General features: G+C 38.9%; 1 protein-coding gene across 1 annotated transcript; it reads right to left on the bottom strand.

The window, feature by feature from the left end:
- Nucleotides 1-11,219: 11,219 nt before the first annotated feature.
- LOC307057304 (uncharacterized protein C4orf36) lies at nt 11,220-18,559 on the bottom strand (the record flags this gene model as incomplete). The annotated part of the gene is made up of 3 exons (XM_079710459.1): nt 11,220-11,371; nt 11,786-11,940; nt 18,495-18,559. The coding sequence occupies 3 exons, from the start codon at nt 18,557-18,559 to the stop codon at nt 11,220-11,222; spliced, it is 372 nt and encodes a 123-aa protein (XP_079566585.1).
- Between the last annotated feature and the right edge of the window lie 1,056 nt (nt 18,560-19,615).

The raw sequence follows: 19,615 nt of genomic DNA, 5'->3' as shown, positions 1-19,615 counted from the left end.
TTGCAAACAGTGTGACCAACAATGGATTAACTTCCAAAATATACAAACGGCTCATACAGCTGAATATCAAAAACAAAACAACAAAAAGATCATGAGAGATTACTACAAGAAACTCTATGCCAATAAAATGGACAACCTGTAAGAAATGGACAAATTCTTAGAAATGCACAACCTGCCAAGACTGAATTAGGAAGAAATAGAACCTATGAACAGACCAATCACAAGCACTGAAATTGAAACTGTGATAAAAAATCTTCCAACAAACAAAAGCCCAGGACCAGATGGCTTCACAGGCAAATTCTATCAAACATTTAGAGAAGAGCTAACACCTATTCTTCTCAAACACTTCCAAAATATAGCAGAGGGAGGAGCACTCCCAAATTCATTCTATGAGGCCACCATCACCTTGATACCAAAACCAGGCAAGGATGTCACAAAGAAAGAAAACTACAGGCCAATATCACTGATGAACATAGATGCAAAAATCCTCAACAAAATACTAGCAAACAGAATCCAACAGCACATTAAAAGGATCATACACCATGATCAAGTGGGGTTTATTCCAGGAATGCAAGGATTCTTCAATATACGCAAATCAATCAACGTGATACACCATATTAACAAATTGAAGGAGAAAAACCATATGATCATCTCAATAGATGCAGAGAAAGCTTTTGACAAAATTCAACACCCATTTATGATAAAAACCCTGCAGAAAGTAGGCATAGAGGGAACTTTCCTCAACATAATAAAGGCCATATATGACAAACCCACAGCCAACATCATCCTCAATGGTGAAAAGCTGAAACCATTTCCACTAAGATCAGGAACAACATAAGGCTGCCCACTCTCACCACTCTTATTCAACTTAGTTTTGGAAGTTTTAGCCACAGCAATCAGAGAAGAAAAGGAAATAAAAGGAATCCAAACTGGAAAAGAAGAAGTAAAGCTGTCACTGTTTGCAGATGACATGATATTATACATAGAGAATCCAAAGATGCTACCAGAAAACTACTAGAGCTAATCAATGAATTTGGTAAAGTAGCAGGATACAAAATTAATGCACAGAAATCTCTGGCATTCCTGTACACTAATGATGAAAAATTTGAAAGTGAAATCAAGAAAACACTCCCATTTACCATTGCAACAAAAAGAATGAAATATCTAGGAATCAACCTACCTAAGGAGACAAAAGACCTGTATGCAGAAAATTATAAGACACTGATGAAAGAAATTAAAGATGATACAAATAGATGGAGAGATATACCATGCTCCTGGATTGGAAGAATCAATATTGTGAAAATGACTCTACTACCCAAAGCAATCTACAGATTCAATGCAATCCCTATCAAACTACCACTGGCATTTTTCACAGAACTAGAACAAAAAATTTCAAAATTTGTTTGGAAAAACAAAAGACCCCGAATAGCCAAAGCAATCTTGAGGACGAAACACGGAGCTGGAGGAATCAGGCTCCCTGACTTCAGACTATACTACAAAGCTACAGTAATCAAGACAGTGTGGTACTGGCACAAAAACAGAAAGGTAGACCAATGGAACAGGATAGAAAGCCCAGAGATAAACCCACGCACATATGGTCAACTTATCTTTGATAAAGGAGGCAGGAATGTACAGTGGAGAAAGGACAGCCTCTTCAATAAGTGGTGCTGGGAAAACTGGACAGGGACATGTAAAAGCATGAGATTAGATCATTCCCTAACACCATACACAAAAATAAGCTCAAAATGGATTAAAGACCTAAATGTAAGGCCAGACACTATCAAACTCTTAGAGGAAAACATAGGCAGAACACTCTATGACATAAATCACAGCAAGATCCTTTTGGACCCACCTCCTAGAGAAATGGAACTAAAAACAAAGATAAACAAATGGGACCTAATGAAACTTCAAAGCTTTTGCACAGCAAAGGAAACCATAAACAAGACCAAAAGACAACCCTCAGAATGGGAGAAAATATTTGCAAATGAAGCAACTGACAAAGGATTAATCTCCAAAATTTATAAACAGCTCATGCAGCTCAATAGCAAAAAAACAAACAACCCAATCCAAAAATGGGCAGAAGACTTAAATAGACATTTCTCCAAAGAAGATATACTGACTGCCAACAAACACATGAAAGAATGCTCAACATCATTAATCATTAGAGAAATGCAAATCAAAACTACAATGAGATATCATCTCACACCAGTCAGAATGGCCATCATCAAGAAATCTAGAAACAATAAATGCTGGAGACGGTGTGGAGAAAAGGGAACACTCTTGCACTGCTGGTGGGAATGTGAATTGGTACAGCCACTATGGAGAACAGTATGGAGGTTTCTTAAAAAACTAAAAATAGAACTACCATATGACCCAGCAATCCCACTACTAGGCATATACCCTGAGAAAACCATAATTCAAAAAGAGACATGTACCAAAATGTTCATTGCAGCTCTATTCACAATAGCCCGGAGATGGAAACAACCTAAGTGTCCATCATCGGATGAATGGATAAAGAAGATGTGGCACATATATACAATGGAATATTACTCAGCCATAAAAAGAAACGAAACTGAGCTATTTGTAATGAGGTGGATAGACCTAGAGTCTGTCATACAGAGTGAAGTAAGTCAGAAAGAGAAAGACAAATACCGTATGCTAACACATATATATGGAATTTAAAAAAAAAATGTCATGAAGAACCTAGGGGTAAAACGGGAATAAAGACACAGACCTACTTGAAAACGGACTTGAGGATATGGGGAGGGGGAAGGGTAAGCTGTGACAAAGCGAAAGAGAGGCATGGACATATATACACTACCAAACGTAAGGTAGATAGATAGTGGGAAGCAGCCACAGAGCACAGGGAGATCAGCTCGGTGCTCTGTGACCGCCTGGAGGGGTGGGATGGGGAGGGTGGGAGGGAGGGAGATGCATGAGGGAAGGGATGTGGGAACAGATGTATATGTATGACTAATTCACTTTGTTATAAAGCAGAAACTAATAATAAAAAAAAAAAAAATAGAGACATGTACCAAAATGTTCATTGCAGCTCTATTCACAATAGCCCGGAGATGGAAACAACCCAAGTGTCCATCATCGGATGAACGGATAAAGAAGATGTGGCACATATATACAATGGAATATTACTCAGCCATAAAAAGAAATGAAACTGAGCTATTTGTAATGAGGTGGATGGACCTAGAGTCTGTCATACAGAGTGAAGTAAGTCAGAAAGAGAAAAATAAATACCGTATGCTAACACATATATATGGAATTTAAGAAAAAAAAAATGTCATGAAAAACTTAGGGGTAAAACAGGAATAGAGACACAGACCTACTGGGGGTGGGCTTGGGGATATGGGGGGGGGGCTGTGACGGGGCGGGGGAGAGGCATGGACGTGTATACACTGCCGGGCGTGGGGTGGATGGTTGGTGGGGGGTGGCCGCGTGGCGCAGGGGGATTGGCTCGGTGCTTTGTGGCCGCCTGGAGGGGTGGGATGGGGAGGGTGGGAGGGAGGGAGACACAGGAGGGAGGGGATGTGGAAACAGATGTATATGTATGACTGATTCACTTTGTTGTAAAGCAGAGACTAATAAAAAAAATAAATTAAAAAAAATTTTCCTCACATACACCCTTTCTCAGGTAACTATTGGAGGATATGCTCTACTATGATAATGGAATAAAGCAAGAAAGAGGGTGATTAGACATACGAAAAACAGAAGTACCTACACAAAAGAGTATGAAGTGGATTCCCAAAATGGTAATGTAGAAATCACAGGACAGCTAGTTCTGAGTGAAGAAATAAACAGTTCAGGTTAGAGCAAGTCCTTCTCAGAGGACTTCCCAGGAAGAAGAAATGAGAAATGTTTTGAGAACACTGACAACTGGCAAAGAGCTTGGGGTTGATTTAGCAATAAATACATTGAAAACTAAGCAATTACTAATTCGATTAGTAAATACTGCACACATACACATATATAAGTGGCAGGAATGGAAAAGTAATCATAGTTTACTACATGGTTCAGCTGTGAAGAGTTTACACATAGTAATGTCAACACTTAATATTTAGCTAGGGGACTTCCCTGGCGGTCCAGTGTTTAAGACTCCGTGCTCCCAATGCAGGGGGCACAGGTTTGATCCCTGGTTGGGGAACTAAGATCCCACATGCTGCATGCCATGGCAATATATATATATATATATATATATATATATATATATATATATAATTTTGGTTTGATCTATATTTATATATCTTTATATATATAGAGAGAGAGATCTAAGCAAAATTATAATCTATATTTAGAGGAAGATGGAAATGTTATGTATGTGTGGTGAGGATGGAGGAAAGAAAAGAAACAAAATGCTATCTTCAACATTGGGAAGTCAATAGATTGTGCCTAAAAAGTCATAATTATGCCTAAAAAGGAAAAACCAAGAAGTAGCAAAATAAAAGTGTTATTTAGAGACATGGAGGTAAAAAACAAAATAGGTGAAACAGGTAAAAGTAGTTGCTTCTGAGAAGTGGAAATGAGTGTTGGGGATACACAGAACTACTGTTTTTGAAAACAAATCCTTATTTTACCCTTTAAAATACATTTAAAACTGATAATTTTTTAAAAGAGAAATGAACTGAGTTCCATTGAAATTAAGAAATTTTCTCAAGGATACATAATGAATCAGGGAAAGGAGGGAGGGGACTAGAACTCAGACCTGTTAGCTAAAACCTAGAGTTTTGTTTCTACCACTGTCTTACATATCTGATTTTTAAGAAATTAAAACTTACTAATACAACAGCGTTAGACACATTGTACAACATATTTTTGGACTTTAAATAAGAAGATATTTACAGTTCTCAAGGAAACTGTTGCAGGATTAGTGACAATGACCCTAAAAGGGAAGAGTATAAGCTACTTGGTGGGATGTGAACTACAAAAATAAACACAAAATTAATCCCACTACTGTCCAAAATACATGTTGATGCAGCTGGATGTGATTAACTTTTTTTTTTAAGAAAACAGCAAATTGGTTTTGATTTCTAAAGAAATAGAAACACACTGAATTTTTGCTAAAGACTGATCTTTGGTTGTACAATCATAAAATGGTATTTTCCACATTTTAAGCAGTTAACAACCTGGCTGCCATATTAATGATAATAACCTAGGTGGAGGAAAGAAAAACTAGTCAAATGGGAGAAAGAACAATTGGAGGGGACAGATGTGGAAAGAAGAGGTAGACTTGTGTAACAGAGTGAAAGTCCCAACTCCCAGACTTTCAGCCAAGAAACTTTGGGAGTGGTTCTGGTTGGCAGATAAGCATCTTTTTTTTTTTTTTTTTTTTTACTTTTTTGGCCATGCACCTCACAGCTTGTGGGATCTTAGTTCCCCAACCAGGGATCAAACTGACACCCCCTGCAGTGGAAGCGCAGAGCCTTAACGGCTGGACTGCCAGGGAAGTCTCGGCAGATAAACATCTTACACAAAGAACATCTGAATTTTATAAAGGCAAACTTGAACTAGGAATGTGGAAGTTCCACCTCCTCAAAGTTATACAACCAAGGCTGCATACAGACCCTAAGTTTCTGACAACTTTTCCCAGGTCTGAGGATCACCAAGTCAAATGGGTCACCCACATAAAAACTCTTAAGAGCAACAATCTCCATTTGGGCCATCATGTCACAGATAGAAGAAAGTATCTCAAGATAATTCAGACAATAGCTTCTAAATATTTTAAAGCACCAACCACCAGATACAACTCTCTAATAAGAAACCAAACTGTGGACCCACAGGTGGATTATGGCCCCCTATGTATGCTTTGATTGGTCTATCTTTTATAAAATTGGAAATGTCCACATTTATAAAACCTGCATTTCTGTAATTACAGATGAACTGATATGATATCTAGAAATTACTTCAAAATAACCCAGTTATGGGGGCTTGGGATGGTGTGGAAAGTGAGAGGGCATAAGTGAAATAAAATTGGCCATGAGCTGATAAGTGCCGCTGGATGATGGAAACATGGAAGTTCATTTTCTTACTCTTACTACTTAGGTATGTTTGAAATTTTCCACAATAACAAGTTGTGCTCTTCTTCATCTTTATTTCCATTTTCTCTTGAAAAATTGGAAGATATACCCTCTGGGGAAAATTGAATTGGAAGATTTTCCCCCTGGTGCCATTCTAGAATGGCATCAATAGGCAAGAGCTAAGAAGCTGCTGCCCCTTTGAAGGAGATGCATGCTCTCCACTTCTCCTGTCTCTGGATTCCCTTTATGGCTTCACTGGCCCATTTTGTTCATTTATGTTACCTACTTGATATTGGGATGCATGGGTTTGCAACCTCATCTTTATACATAACCCTAAAATTCCAGTGTACTATCAACATAACAGAAATCGCATATTTGTAGAGTGATGTCAGCAAGATCATAGAATAGGAAGTCCTAGGCTCTCGATCCCTCAGAAGACACTGACTTAACAATAGACAGACCAAATTGCACTCGTGGGAACTCCAGAAACCAGTTAAGATGTTGTACCACCTCAGGTGAACACAAAGCCAAGAAGAGATGCATCAAAGCAAGTAGGAGAATTCATGACATTTACCCACCCTAGCCACTCCCTCTCCCTGGCACAGTATGGGATGATCAAAAGAAAAATCCCAACTCCCAGCTTCTCCCTCAGGAAGGAAAGAGAAGAGTAAACTGTGTATCCAATGTTCTTTTCAGGGGCTCCTCAAGAGATTCTGTCTCACCTGACTCAGAACACTGATGGGAACAGCAGTTTGGATACCAGGTTGGGGGCCATAGAGAATGAACACAAGCACTGCAGTTTGTTATAGCCCAGAGACAGTGTACTATCACAGACAGACAACAGTGGGAGCAAGAGATTACAGGCTCCGGTGAGGAAGTGGACAAACCTCTTTTACCTGGAAATTATACACACAAACCCAGATAAGATGCATCTCCAGAAAGGTTTGAGAGGTCCACAAAATCTCTAGCCAGGCTGATTGTTGAAGTTCTTCCCCCATATGTTGAAGTTCTTCCCCCATACAAAGTCAGTCTGTAAAGACTGGCTTTTCAAATGCCAAAATCTCACCAAAGATCACAAAGCCTACAAAGAAACAAGTAAACATGGCCCATTCAAATAAACAAAATAAATCTCCAGAAACTGATCCTAAAAAATTGCAGATCTATGAATTACCTGACAAAGAATTCAAAATAACCACCTTAAAGATGTTCAATGAGCTAAAAAGAGAACACAGATAGACAACTAAACCAAATTAGGAAAGTGATGCATGAACAAAATGAGAATATCAGCAAAGAAAAACTACACAAAAGGAAAGAAAACAAATGCTGGAGCTGAAGAATACAATAACTGAGCTGAAAAATTCACTAGAGAGGTTCAACAACAGAGTTGATCAAGCATAAGAAAGAATCACTGAATTTGAAGAAAGATCATTTAAAATTACTGAGTCAGAGGAGTAAAAAGATAGAAGAATGAAGAAAAGTGAAGAGAGTCTAAGAGACTTTGTGGGGTACCAGGCAGACCAACTTGATATACATTATGGGAGTCCCAGAAGAAGAAAGCCTACATGAAGAAATAATGACCAAAAACTTCCCAACTTTGAGAAAGAAAATGGATATTCAACTTCAAAAAGCTCAAAAAACTCCATCTAGGATCAACCAAAGAGATTTCCATTGAGATGCATTATAATAAAACTGTTAAAAGTCACAAAGAGAGAATCTTGAAAGTAGTGAGAGAAAAGCAACTCATCATGTATAAAGGAGCTCCTATTAAATTATTAGCAGATTTCTCAGCAGAAACCTTGCAGGCCAGAAGGGAATGGGATAATATATTCAAAGTGCTGAAAAGAAAAGAACTACCAGCTGGCAATTCTATATCTGGCAAAACTGACCTTCAAAAATTAAGGAGAAATTAAGACTTTCCCAGATAAACAGAACTAAGGGAGTCCATCAGCACTAGACCTGCCCTACAAGAAATGCTAGAGGGAGTCCTTCAAGTTGAAACAAAATGACACTAGATAGTAACATGAAAGCATCTGAAAGTATAAATGTCACTGGTGAAAGTAAATATATAGACAAACACAAAATACTGTGATACTGTAATGGTGGTGCTCTTTAAATGCTGGTATAGAATTTAAAAGACAAAGCATAAAAAGTAACTATAAATCTATACTAATGGGTATACAATATAAAAATATGTAACTTGTGACATCAATAACAAAGTGGAAGGGGTCAGAGATGTAAAGGAGCAAAATTTTAGTATGCAAATAAAATTGTTACAGTTTAAAACAAATTTTTATAACTTCAACACGTTCTATGTAAAATTGTATATTTGTTCATTCTTATCTTTGTCTTGAACTGAGTCCATATTCAATCACACCATGGCTACCTCTCCATAAAAATTATCCTACTGCAAAAAGTAAATACAACTATGAAGTACTTTCTATTACAAAACTTTGACCATATGGAAATTTTCAATCAATGATCAATAAATGTTTATTAAGGGGCTACATGAGTTAGGCATCAAGATAAGGCACCAGAGTACAAACATAAGTAAGAAACTGTTCCTCTTCTTATGTCATTTCAGGAGAGAGATGTACATACACATATTACATATATTTTGTGATGTAATTTTACTTAAATATGTACAGTTTAAAGCAGGCTCAAAAATATATACCTAAAAACACAATTAGAAGAATCTTAAAGCTGCAAGCAGAGATTTTTCTCCCAAGAGAATGATGGGAAACTAAAGTTTTCTCAAATCCCACCTTTTCCCAAGGAATATTAAAATGTTTAATTCCGGAAAGCTTTTTGCAAACAGATACATATTTCATCCATTTTCACAACAGCTCTGAAGAAGGATGGAAGCATGTAACTCATACCCCCAATTAATGTTTCTAACTAGGGGTGTAAGGTTCTGAGGTGAGGAGTAAGATGCTTAAGGTCCCCTGGTGGCTCCTAAGAGCAGACATAAACTAATACATATGTTTCTGAGTTACACAGTGGCTTTTTTCACACAAATTTTCCATGCTTCTTTTTTTTTTTTCTTTTTTTTTTTTCCATGCTTCTTTTAAGAGAAAGACATAAGTGACAAGCAGATTATCAGAGATTGTTGCTTATAAACAGAAAGATCAGGATATGCCATAGGTACAGTGGCCAGATTTTGAACTAAAATGTCAGGTTGGAATGAAATAAAGCCACTTGCAACAACATGGATGGACCTAGAGATTATCATACTAAGTGAAGTCAGACAGAGGAAGAATTATCATATGATGTCACTTATATGTGGAATCTAAAAAAATGGTACAAATGAACCTATTTACAAAACAGAAATAGAGACACAGATGTAGAAACAAACTTACGGTTACCAAGGGGGAAGGGAGGGAGAGATAAATTGGGAGTTTGGGATTGACATATATACACTACTATATATAAAATATATAACTAATAAGAACCTACTGTATAGCACAGGGAACTCTATTCAGTACTCTGTAATAACCTACATGGGAAAAGAATCCGAAAAAAAATGGATCTATGTAGATGTATACTGAATCACTTTGCTGTACACCTGAAACTAACACAACATTGTAAATCAACTATACTCCAATATAAAATAAAAATTAAATTTTAAAAAATCAGGTCATACGGTCTGGCAAGTACATATACATTGACAAGAATAAAACCAAATTTTTGAAAAGTCAAGATTTCTGGTCTCTACAAAGGTCAACAGAGTCAGCCCAATGTCATACATCTTCGATACTAAGATTACAGCAGTACAAAGGAAGTGTTGATCACACTAATAGCTAACACTAGAGTAATTCTCACTGTGTACCAGGCAGTTTTCATTTAATCATGACAATTCTATGAAGTAGTACCAGTATTACTCTTATCTTATATGATGTAAGATAACTGAAGCTCAGGACATAAGGTAACACCCCAGGTCACACCACTAGCAGCAGGCAAGCTCGGATTTGAAGAAGGCAGCCAGGTCTAAAGTATGTACTCTTAAATACTATGCCATAATACCTTTCATAATGAGGCTAAAATACCAGAAGATCATAAAATGCTTACTGGATCATCTAACACTAAATTGTGCTTAAATATAACTTTCACATCCAAGTGTGCTTTACTGGATTCGAATTCTAGGAAAATTTGTTCATGCAAATCCAGTTCTTTCCAGTTAATTCCACATTCTCCAACCACTCTGTACAAATAAGAGATTTCCTCACAGATGCTGTCTTTGTATTTTCATATCATTTTCACACATGTATGTGTGTTCCACATGCTCCAGAGGGTATCCCAGAAAGACAATATGAAATTAGACAAAAGGAAAAAAGACGGTTTTTTAGAAGAACAAAAACGAAGTAAGTTCTACTTGCCACTTTAAAGTACCACATGAGTTGAAAACAGACTTGAGGACACAGAGGGCGGAGGGGAGGCTAGATGTAGTGAGAGAGTAGCATTGACATATATACACAGCTAGTGGGAAGCTGCTGCATAGCACAGGGAGATCAGCTTGGTGCTTTGTGACCACCTAGAGGGGTGGGATAGGGAGGGTGGGAAGGAGGGAGATGCAAGGGGGAGGGGATATGGGGATATATGTATATGTATAGCTGATTCACTTTGTTGTACAGCAGAAACTAACACACCATTGTAAAGCAATTATACTCTAATAAAGATGTTTTAAAAAAATAAAGTACCACATAAGAATAGTAAATGATGTTTCATTGAAAACTGAAAACTAGAGAGTTACTAAAATGAAACCTACAATTTTTCTTAATCAAACAAAATTTTTCAGAGTTAATCACTTTATAAATAATTTCCCTCTCTCCTTTCTTGGTACCTCCTTGGGGTCTCAAAGATGAAAATTCAAAATATTCTTCAAAATAATGTCTCTTGGTGGGGGGATGCCTCTGACAAGGAGTTTCCTCTTTCCTTAGTGCAACTTTACAAAAATCAAAATGAATAGCACAAATGACTCGATGCCAGCTACATTTTCATTTACTTACAGTACTGTTGCTTGTGATACAAAGGTACAAATACGTGACTGGGACCCAGAAGATCTGTTCAGAGCTGTCAACTAACCCACAGGAGCTGGTTCATCCACCAGGGGGCATTCAGATGACTGCACCAAACTTCACACAGTGGAAGGTCAGAGCCCTTCATCCTCTTTGGATGCAGAAAGCACAGAGTACGGATTCAACTATGAGATGACTGTCTCTTAGGTGGGAGAGGTCTTCTCAAACCAACTGGCCTTTCCCTTAGGGAAAACTGAATTTCCTCGGCTGCATTTTCCTCACATTTCAGGTTATTCAAGCGCTCCATTTCATACTCCCTTTCAAGTTGGATGGCTGAAAAATAAAATACATGATGCAATCCAACTGACATTTTTCACCAGGCATAATTTAGTCAAAACTGAATATTTAGCACAGAGAAAAATTCACATTCTTGAATACTAAACAAGACAGGGCTACACAGATAGGGAGTATGGGTGTGAATGATCAGATTTAAACATTTGTCTAATAATCAAAATAACACACAAAATTTGCAATTTATTAAAATAGTTCCTACAAAAACGTAGGGACACCAAGGGGGGAAAGCCCGGAGGGAGGGGGTGGGTGGTGATGGGATGAACTGGGAGATTGGGATTGATATATATACACTAATATGTATAAAATAGATAATAAGAACCTGCTGTATAAAAATAAATAAGTAAATAAAATTCAAATAAAAATATATAATGAAGTAGTTCCTTCAGAACTTACATTCTGCTGAAGGGAGCACACCATCCTTAATGGTTTTACATTTTTTGAGGTGTATAGAACTACCAAATGCAATTTCTTCCAAGAAAGGCAACTTGATGTTGGCTAAGTTTGTGTACCAGGTCTTTGTGAGTAATACAAGTTCCCAGGGTTCCTGTCTAGGGCAAAAATTAATTAATTCATTCAATAAATATTTATTGACATCTACTGCAGGATATAGAGAAGACATTTGAATTCTCAGTTCTATTTTCCACTAGACATTTTGGTTTACAGGAGAGTGAGTATTCAGGATTTTTCAGAGTTGCAAACCTAGCCAGGAGAAGGAGCCTTATATTAACTAATGTAGAGATATACTGAAAATGACCATAAATTATAATGACAGAAATTTTTGCTCAAAAAACAGCCTCTTTGGAGTCAATCCAATCTTTACATGTCCTTAAAGAGGATGTAGTTAAAAACTGTAAGCTTGGGACTTCCCTGGTGGCACAGTAGTTAAGAATCCGCCTGCTAATGCAGGGGACATGGGTCCGAGCCCTGGTCCGGGAAGATCCCACATGCCGCGGAGCAACTAAGCCCGAGTGCCACAACTACTGAGTCTGCGCTCTAGAGCCCGCGAGCCACAACTACTGAAGCCCATGCTCCTAGAGCCCATGTTCCGCAACAAAGAGAAGCCACTGCAATGAGAAGCCCGCACACCGCATTAGAGTAGCCCCTGCTTGCCGCAACTAGAGAAAGCCTGCACGCAGCAACGAAGACCCAACGCAGCCAAAAATTAATTAATTAATTAATTTAAAAAAAAAAAAAAAAACTAAGCTCCAAGTCTTTTTTGGCTGATCAAAAATATGATCACATTAGGGAAGGAACAAAGGGAATACTCACACGTTGAGCAGAGTGCTTGGCACACACTAAGCATTTGAGTGTGTGATCTGATTTTAATCTTTACAACTACCATGGAGGTAGAAAAGGAAAACAAAGACTCAGAAGTTAACAGAGAACCAGAGCTGGGATGTAACCTAGGTGTATATAGAAGCACTAGTACCAAGCGAATCCTTAGAAAACTGGAGAAGGGAATGAAACCCCAAACTACAATATTTAAAAATAATCACAATGAAATTTTAATGGATTGTTTTATGTATCCTAATTTGGAACTTTAAAATATCAGCTATGTTTCTCATCTACAGTCAACGTGAGTTCATATGCATGAGGAAAGATGAAGGACCTGCTTTGGTACCAGTAGGGGAAGTGAGTGTATTACACACATGCCATCTGTTTTCCTCCTCCAGCTTAATTCTTACTTTATCATCTAACTTTAAGGAGTGACTTGATGTCTATAATTTTTATAAATGCACTTGAACAAATATACAAAGATGTATTTACAAGAATGCTCATTGAAGCATTGTTTGTCCCCCCCAAAAAAACCCCACAAAATAACCTTAATATCTATCAAGAAGAGCCTGGTTCAAGAATATACAGTGGAGACCAGACAGCCTCTTCAATAAATGGTGCTGGGAAAACTGGACAACTACATGTAAAAGAATGAAATTAGAACACTACCTAACCCCATACACAAAAATAAACTCAAAATGGATTAAAGACCTCAATGTAAGACCAGACACTATAAAACTGTTAGAGAAAAATACAGGAAAAACACTCTGACATAAATCACAGCAAGATCTTTTATGACCCACCTCCTAGAGTAATGAAAATAAAAAGAAACATAAGTGAATGGGACCTAATTAAATTTAAAAGCTTCTGCACAGCAAAGGAAACCATAAACAAGACGAAAAGACAACCCACAGAATGGGAGAAAATATTTGCAAATGAAGCAACAGACAAAACATTAATCTCCAAAATATACAAACAGCTCATGCAGCTCAATATCAAAAAAACAGCCCAATCAAAAAATGGGTGGAAGACCTAAATAGACATTTCTCCAAAGGCGACATACAGCTGGCCAAGAGTCACATGAAAAGATGCTCAACAGCACTAATTATTAAAGAAATACAAATCAAAACTACAATGAGGTTTCACCACACACCGGTCAGAATGGCCATCATCAAAAATTCTACAAACAGGGGCTTCCCTGGTGGTGCAGTGGTTGAGAATCTGCCTGACAATGCAGGGGATACGGGTTCGAGCCCTGGTCTGGGAAGATCCCACATGCCGCGGAGCAACTAGGCCCGTGAGCCACAACTACTGAGCCTGTACGTCTGGAGCCTGTGCTCCACAACAAGAGAGGCCGCGACAGTGAGAGGCCCGTGCACCGTGATGAAGAGTAGCCCCCGCTCGCCACAACTAGAGAAAGCCCTGGCACAGAAACGAAGACCCAACACCCAAAAATAAATAAATAAATACATAATTTTTTTTTTTAAATTCTACAAACAACAAATGCTGGAGAGGGTGTGGGGAAAAGGGAACCCTCTTGCACTGTTGGTGGGAATGTAAGTTGATAAAAGCCACTGTGAGAACAGTATGGAGGTTCCTTAAAAAACTAAAAATAGAACTACCACATGGCCCAGCAATCCCACTACTGGGCATATATCCTGAGAAAACCATAATTCAAAAAGACACATGTACTCCAGTGTTCATTGCAGCACTATTTACAATAGCCAGGACATGGAAACAACCTAAATGTCCATCGACAGATGAATGGATAAAGAAGAGGTGGTAGACCCCGAATAGCCAAAGCAATCTTGAGAACGAAAAATGGAGCTGGAGGAATCAGGCTCCCTGACTTCAGACTATACTACAAAGCTACAGTAATTAAGACAGTGTGGTACTGGCATAAAAACAGAAAGATAGATCAGTGGATCAGGATAGAAAGCCCAGAGATAAACCCACGCACATATGGCCAACTTATCTTTGATAAAGGAGGCAGGAATGTACAGTGGAGAAAGGACAGCCTCTTCAATAAGTGGTGCTGGGAAAACTGGACAGGGACATGTAAAAGTATGAGATTAGATCATTCCCTAACACCATACACAAAAATAAGCTCAAAATGGATTAAAGACCTAAATGTAAGGCCAGAAACTATCAAACTCTTAGAGGAAAACATAGGTAGAACACTCTATGACATAAATCACAGCAAGATCCTTTTGGACCCACCTCCTAGAGAAATGGAACTAAAAACAAAGATAAACAAATGGGACCTAATGAAACTTCAAAGCTTTTGCACAGCAAAGGAAACCATAAATAAGACCAAAAGACAACCCTCAGAATGGGAGAAAATATTTGCAAATGAAGCAACTGACAAAGGATTAATCTCCAAAATTTATAAACAGCTCATGCAGCTCAATAGCAAAAAAACAAACAACCCAATCCAAAAATGGGCAGAAGACTTAAATAGGCATTTCTCCACAGAAGATATACTGACTGCCAACAAACACATGAAAGAATGCTCAACATCATTAATCATTAGAGAAATGCAAATCAAAACTACAATGAGATATCATCTCACACCAGTCAGAATGGCCATCATCAAGAAATCTAGAAACAATAAATGCTGGAGACGGTGTGGAGAAAAGGGAACACTCTTGCACTGCTGGTGGGAATGTGAATTGGTACAGCCACTATGGAGAACAGTATGGAGGTTCCTTAAAAAACTAAAAATAGAACTACCATATGACCCAGCAATCCCACTACTAGGCATATACCCTGAGAAAACCATAATTCAAAAAGAGACATGTACCAAAATGTTCATTGCAGCTCTATTCACAATAGCCCGGAGCTGGAAACAACCTAAGTGTCCATCATCGGATGAATGGATAAAGAAGATGTGGCACATATATACAATGGAATATTACTCAGCCATAAAAAGGAACGAAACTGAGCTATTTGTAATGAGGTGGATAGACCTAGAGTCTGTCATACAGAGTGAAGTAAGTCAGAAAGAGAAAGACAAATACCGTATGCTAACACATATATATGGAATTAAAAAAAAAAATGTCATGAAGAACCTAGGGGTAAAACGGGAATAAAGACACAGACCTACTTGAGAACGGACTTGAGGATATGGGGAGGGTGAAGGGTAAGCTGTGACAAAGCGAAAGAGAGGCATGGACATATATACACTACCAAACGTAAGGTAGATAGATAGTGGGAAGCAGCCGCAGAGCACAGGGAGATCAGCTCGGTGCTTTGTGACCGCCTGGAGGGGTGGGATAGGGAGGGTGGGAAGGAGGGAGACGCAATAGGGAAGGGATGTGGGAACAGATGTGTATGTATGACTGATTCACTTTGTTATAAAGCAGAAACTAATAAAAAAAAAAAAAAAAGAAGAGGTGGTAGGTATATATAATGGAATATTACTCAGCCATAAAAAGAAATGAAATTGAGTCATTTGTAGAGATGTGGACGGACCTAGAGTCTGCATACAGAGTGAATTAAGTCAGAAAGAGAAAAACAAATATTGTATATTAATGCATATATGTGGAAACTAGAAAAATGGTACAGATGAACCTATTTGCAGGGCAGGAATAGAAAGGCAGACGTAGAGAATGGACTTGTGGACACAATGGGGGAAGGGGAGGGTGGGATGAATTGGGAGATTAGGTTTGACAATATATACTCTACCGTGTGTAAAACAGATAGCTAGTGGGAACCTGCTGTATAGCACAGGGAGCTCAGCTTGGTGCTCTGTGATGGCCTAGCTGGGTGGATGGGGGGGAGATAGAAGAGGGAGGGGATGTGTGTATGCATATGGCTGATTCACTTCGCTGTGTGGATGAAACTAACACAGCAGTGTAAAGCAATTATACTCCCCCCCCCAAAAAAAAAGAGCAGCCTGGTTAAACAAACTGTAGTACATACATGTAATGAAAGAATGAGATTTATCCTTATATATTGATTTGGAAAGATGAGCAATAAAACAGCTAATGCTGGGAAATCCCTGGCGGTCCATTGGTTAGGATTCCACTCTCTGCCGAGGGCCGGGATTCAATCCCTGGTCAGGGAACTAAGATTCCACAACCCGCATGGCGCGGCCAAAAAAAACCCAGCTAATGCTTACCTAGCACCTACTACATGCAAGACACTGTTTTAATCAGTATACACATATAAACACATTTAATTACCAGAGTAACACTATGAAGTAGGCAGATGCTATTGTTATGCTCATTTTACAGATTAGGAAACAAGAACAGAGACCAACTTGCTCAAGGTCACAAGGCTTGGATTTGAAATTTCAACCCAGAAAGTCAGACTGTAGAAACTGTGCTCTTAACCACTAGGCTACACAAGATATAGGTGGAGAGGGAGCAATATAATCCCATGTGTAAAAACATGTGTGTGTATATACATATGTGTGTGTGTATCTTATGTAACAGACAGAAATTCTAAAAAATATATAAAACATTTTACCTGAGCGGGGTTGGGCAGGTAGGGCAGGGATGGCAATGCGGATGTGAGAGGTAACATTTTTATTTTCCTTTCAAATGCTTCTACACTGTTTGAATGTTTTTGGTGTATTTTTTTATAATCTTCTAAAAATACTTAACCAAAAAAAGCCCAAGGTGAGGAGCTGCCTGAGCTAGTGAACTACAAAGACTGCTACTACCATTCTATTCCTCTTAATTTAGCTGCTCTTATAAATAGAATATCAAATACTTTCTTGTGAGAATGATAGAGAAGACACTGGTTTTGCAGATATTATTCGTGACATAAAATGTTATATAGCCAAAACCACAGAATCAGTGCTTTAAATCATTCTCCAGATACAGGAATATCTTTGTTATAAAAATTATGTTTACAATAATGACTACAGTGGGATTTGTCTATAGTTCAATGTCTAAATACATACTGAACTAACAAATCTAAATAGAATGCAATGATGAGTTCTCTCTGGTTTTCCCATATCTCTGGTCTTACAACCCAGTGGGGTGTCTCCATTTACTTCTTAGAACACTGTCAAAAAGTAAAATTCAATTGACTCACCACGGTAATATGTCATACATTGTGGCAGAGAGGTTTAAAAAAACAAGTCCAAATATTAAAAAAGGTAGCACAGAGTGAAACTAACATGTAGTAGCAACCCATGTTTATTATGGGTTTACTATTATGTCAGGCAACATGCAAGTACCTTACATACATTACTTCATTTGTATTCCACACCATATAGGTAGGTATTGATATGTCCATTTCACAGATGTGGAGGCCAAGGTACAAAGAAGTTAAGTAATTTGCTCAAGGCAGCATGGGGAGCCAGTGGCAGGGCCAGGCTTTGAGCCCAGGTCTTCTTGATGTCCACACATTGCCTGACAAAATGTACAGGATGCAAAACTGACTCTCTGAACCAGCTAATTAAGTGTTCTGTTAAGATATATCTGATACCAAGGCATTTTTAGGTAGATTTACACTATCTAAAGAGGGATTTTAAAGTGGTTGTCTGCATTGGAAAATGTTGCTTTGGAGTAAAGAAGACTCAGACTTCTAACCCTGTCACTTCCTTACTACATGACTGTGGGACCTGGATCATACCACTTCTTCAAACCTCAGTTTCCTCATTTCACAGTGTTGTTTTGTTGTAAAAGCCAAGTAAGAAAATTTATAAATCCTTATAAAAGCATTTTCCTTTTAAAAACATCAGTACCCAGACACCTGAGAATGCCTCATATAGTCCGGTATCTCATGGGGAACGTAAGGGTATCCAATACTTTTATTTTAAAAAGGACACTCCCCAGCCCAAGTCAATGCTTACCAGGATAAATATACTTACACTTTATAACAATTGCACCTCAAAATGGTTTCCACTGCGTTTTTTCTTGGCAAGCCATAAGCCATGGTGAATTATTACAGTCCAATTTCCTAATTGTCTGATGTAGTGACTCAGATATTCTGTTCACTTTGTCTGAAATCATTGCAATGCACCTAATTAATATTAAAATAAAATATTCACTTGAATATTTTTAATATCCAAATAATAAAAAAGATTCAGAAAAAAATTTTCTGAATGTAAGAACGTCCCTAATCAACGTTCACAGAACTGAATTCCTAATGTAGAACTGTGTTCTCTTTTATTTTCCATGAACTCATTTTATCATGTCTTGCCATGTAAGGAGAAAATGCCAGGTGAACAGCATCGGCATGTCGGCCCGGTATATTGTCATTGCCTAAGTCTACCAAACTGGCTCAAATACCTCATCACCAAAAGGTGTCTGACTGTGGCAATGTTAAGCGACAAATAGCTCTGCGGACACAGGAACTTCCCATCCTCCGCCAGAGAACGTTAAAGGATGCAAACCTTCCCAGGTTTTTCCTTTTTCAAAAATCTGAATTTAGGGGCTTCCCTGGTGGCGCAGTGGTTGAGAATCTGCCTGCCGATGCAGGGGACACGGGTTCGTGCCCCGGTCCGGGAAGATCCCACATGCCGCGGAGCGGCTGGGCCCGTGAGCCATGGCCGCTGGGCCTGCGCGTCCGGAGCCTGTGCTCCGCAACGGGAGAGGCCACAACAGTGAGAGGCCCGCGTACCTCAAAAAAAAAAAAAAAAGAAAAATCTGAACTTAAACCAAAAAAAAAAAAACCTCTGAATTTAAAACGTGGCCCACTTCAAGCACCACTCCCACTTCCCTTCCAGCGCAAACTTCGGGATTAGACTCCCCCCCGCCGGACGCGGAGACCCACCCGCGGCCTGCAGGGCCCGGAGCCGGGAGCGGGGGAATGAAGGGGATGGGGAAAGGAGGGGGAAGGGCAGGCCCTCGCCGCTCGCGCCTCAAACCACCGCCCCTCCCAGCCGCACCACACACGCGGTGGGCGCGTCCACTCCGCCCGGGCCTCGCGAGAGGGGGCCTGGGACAGGCCGCCGACGCCCGGTTACCGGCGCTCTGGTGTCCGGGAGGG

This window comes from Hyperoodon ampullatus, assembly GCF_949752795.1.
Source record: "Hyperoodon ampullatus genome assembly, chromosome: 1".
NCBI classification, from domain to species: Eukaryota; Metazoa; Chordata; class Mammalia; order Artiodactyla; family Ziphiidae; genus Hyperoodon; species Hyperoodon ampullatus.
The sequence above is the reverse complement of the archived record's forward strand: the minus strand, read 5'-3'. Positions and strand labels throughout refer to the sequence as shown.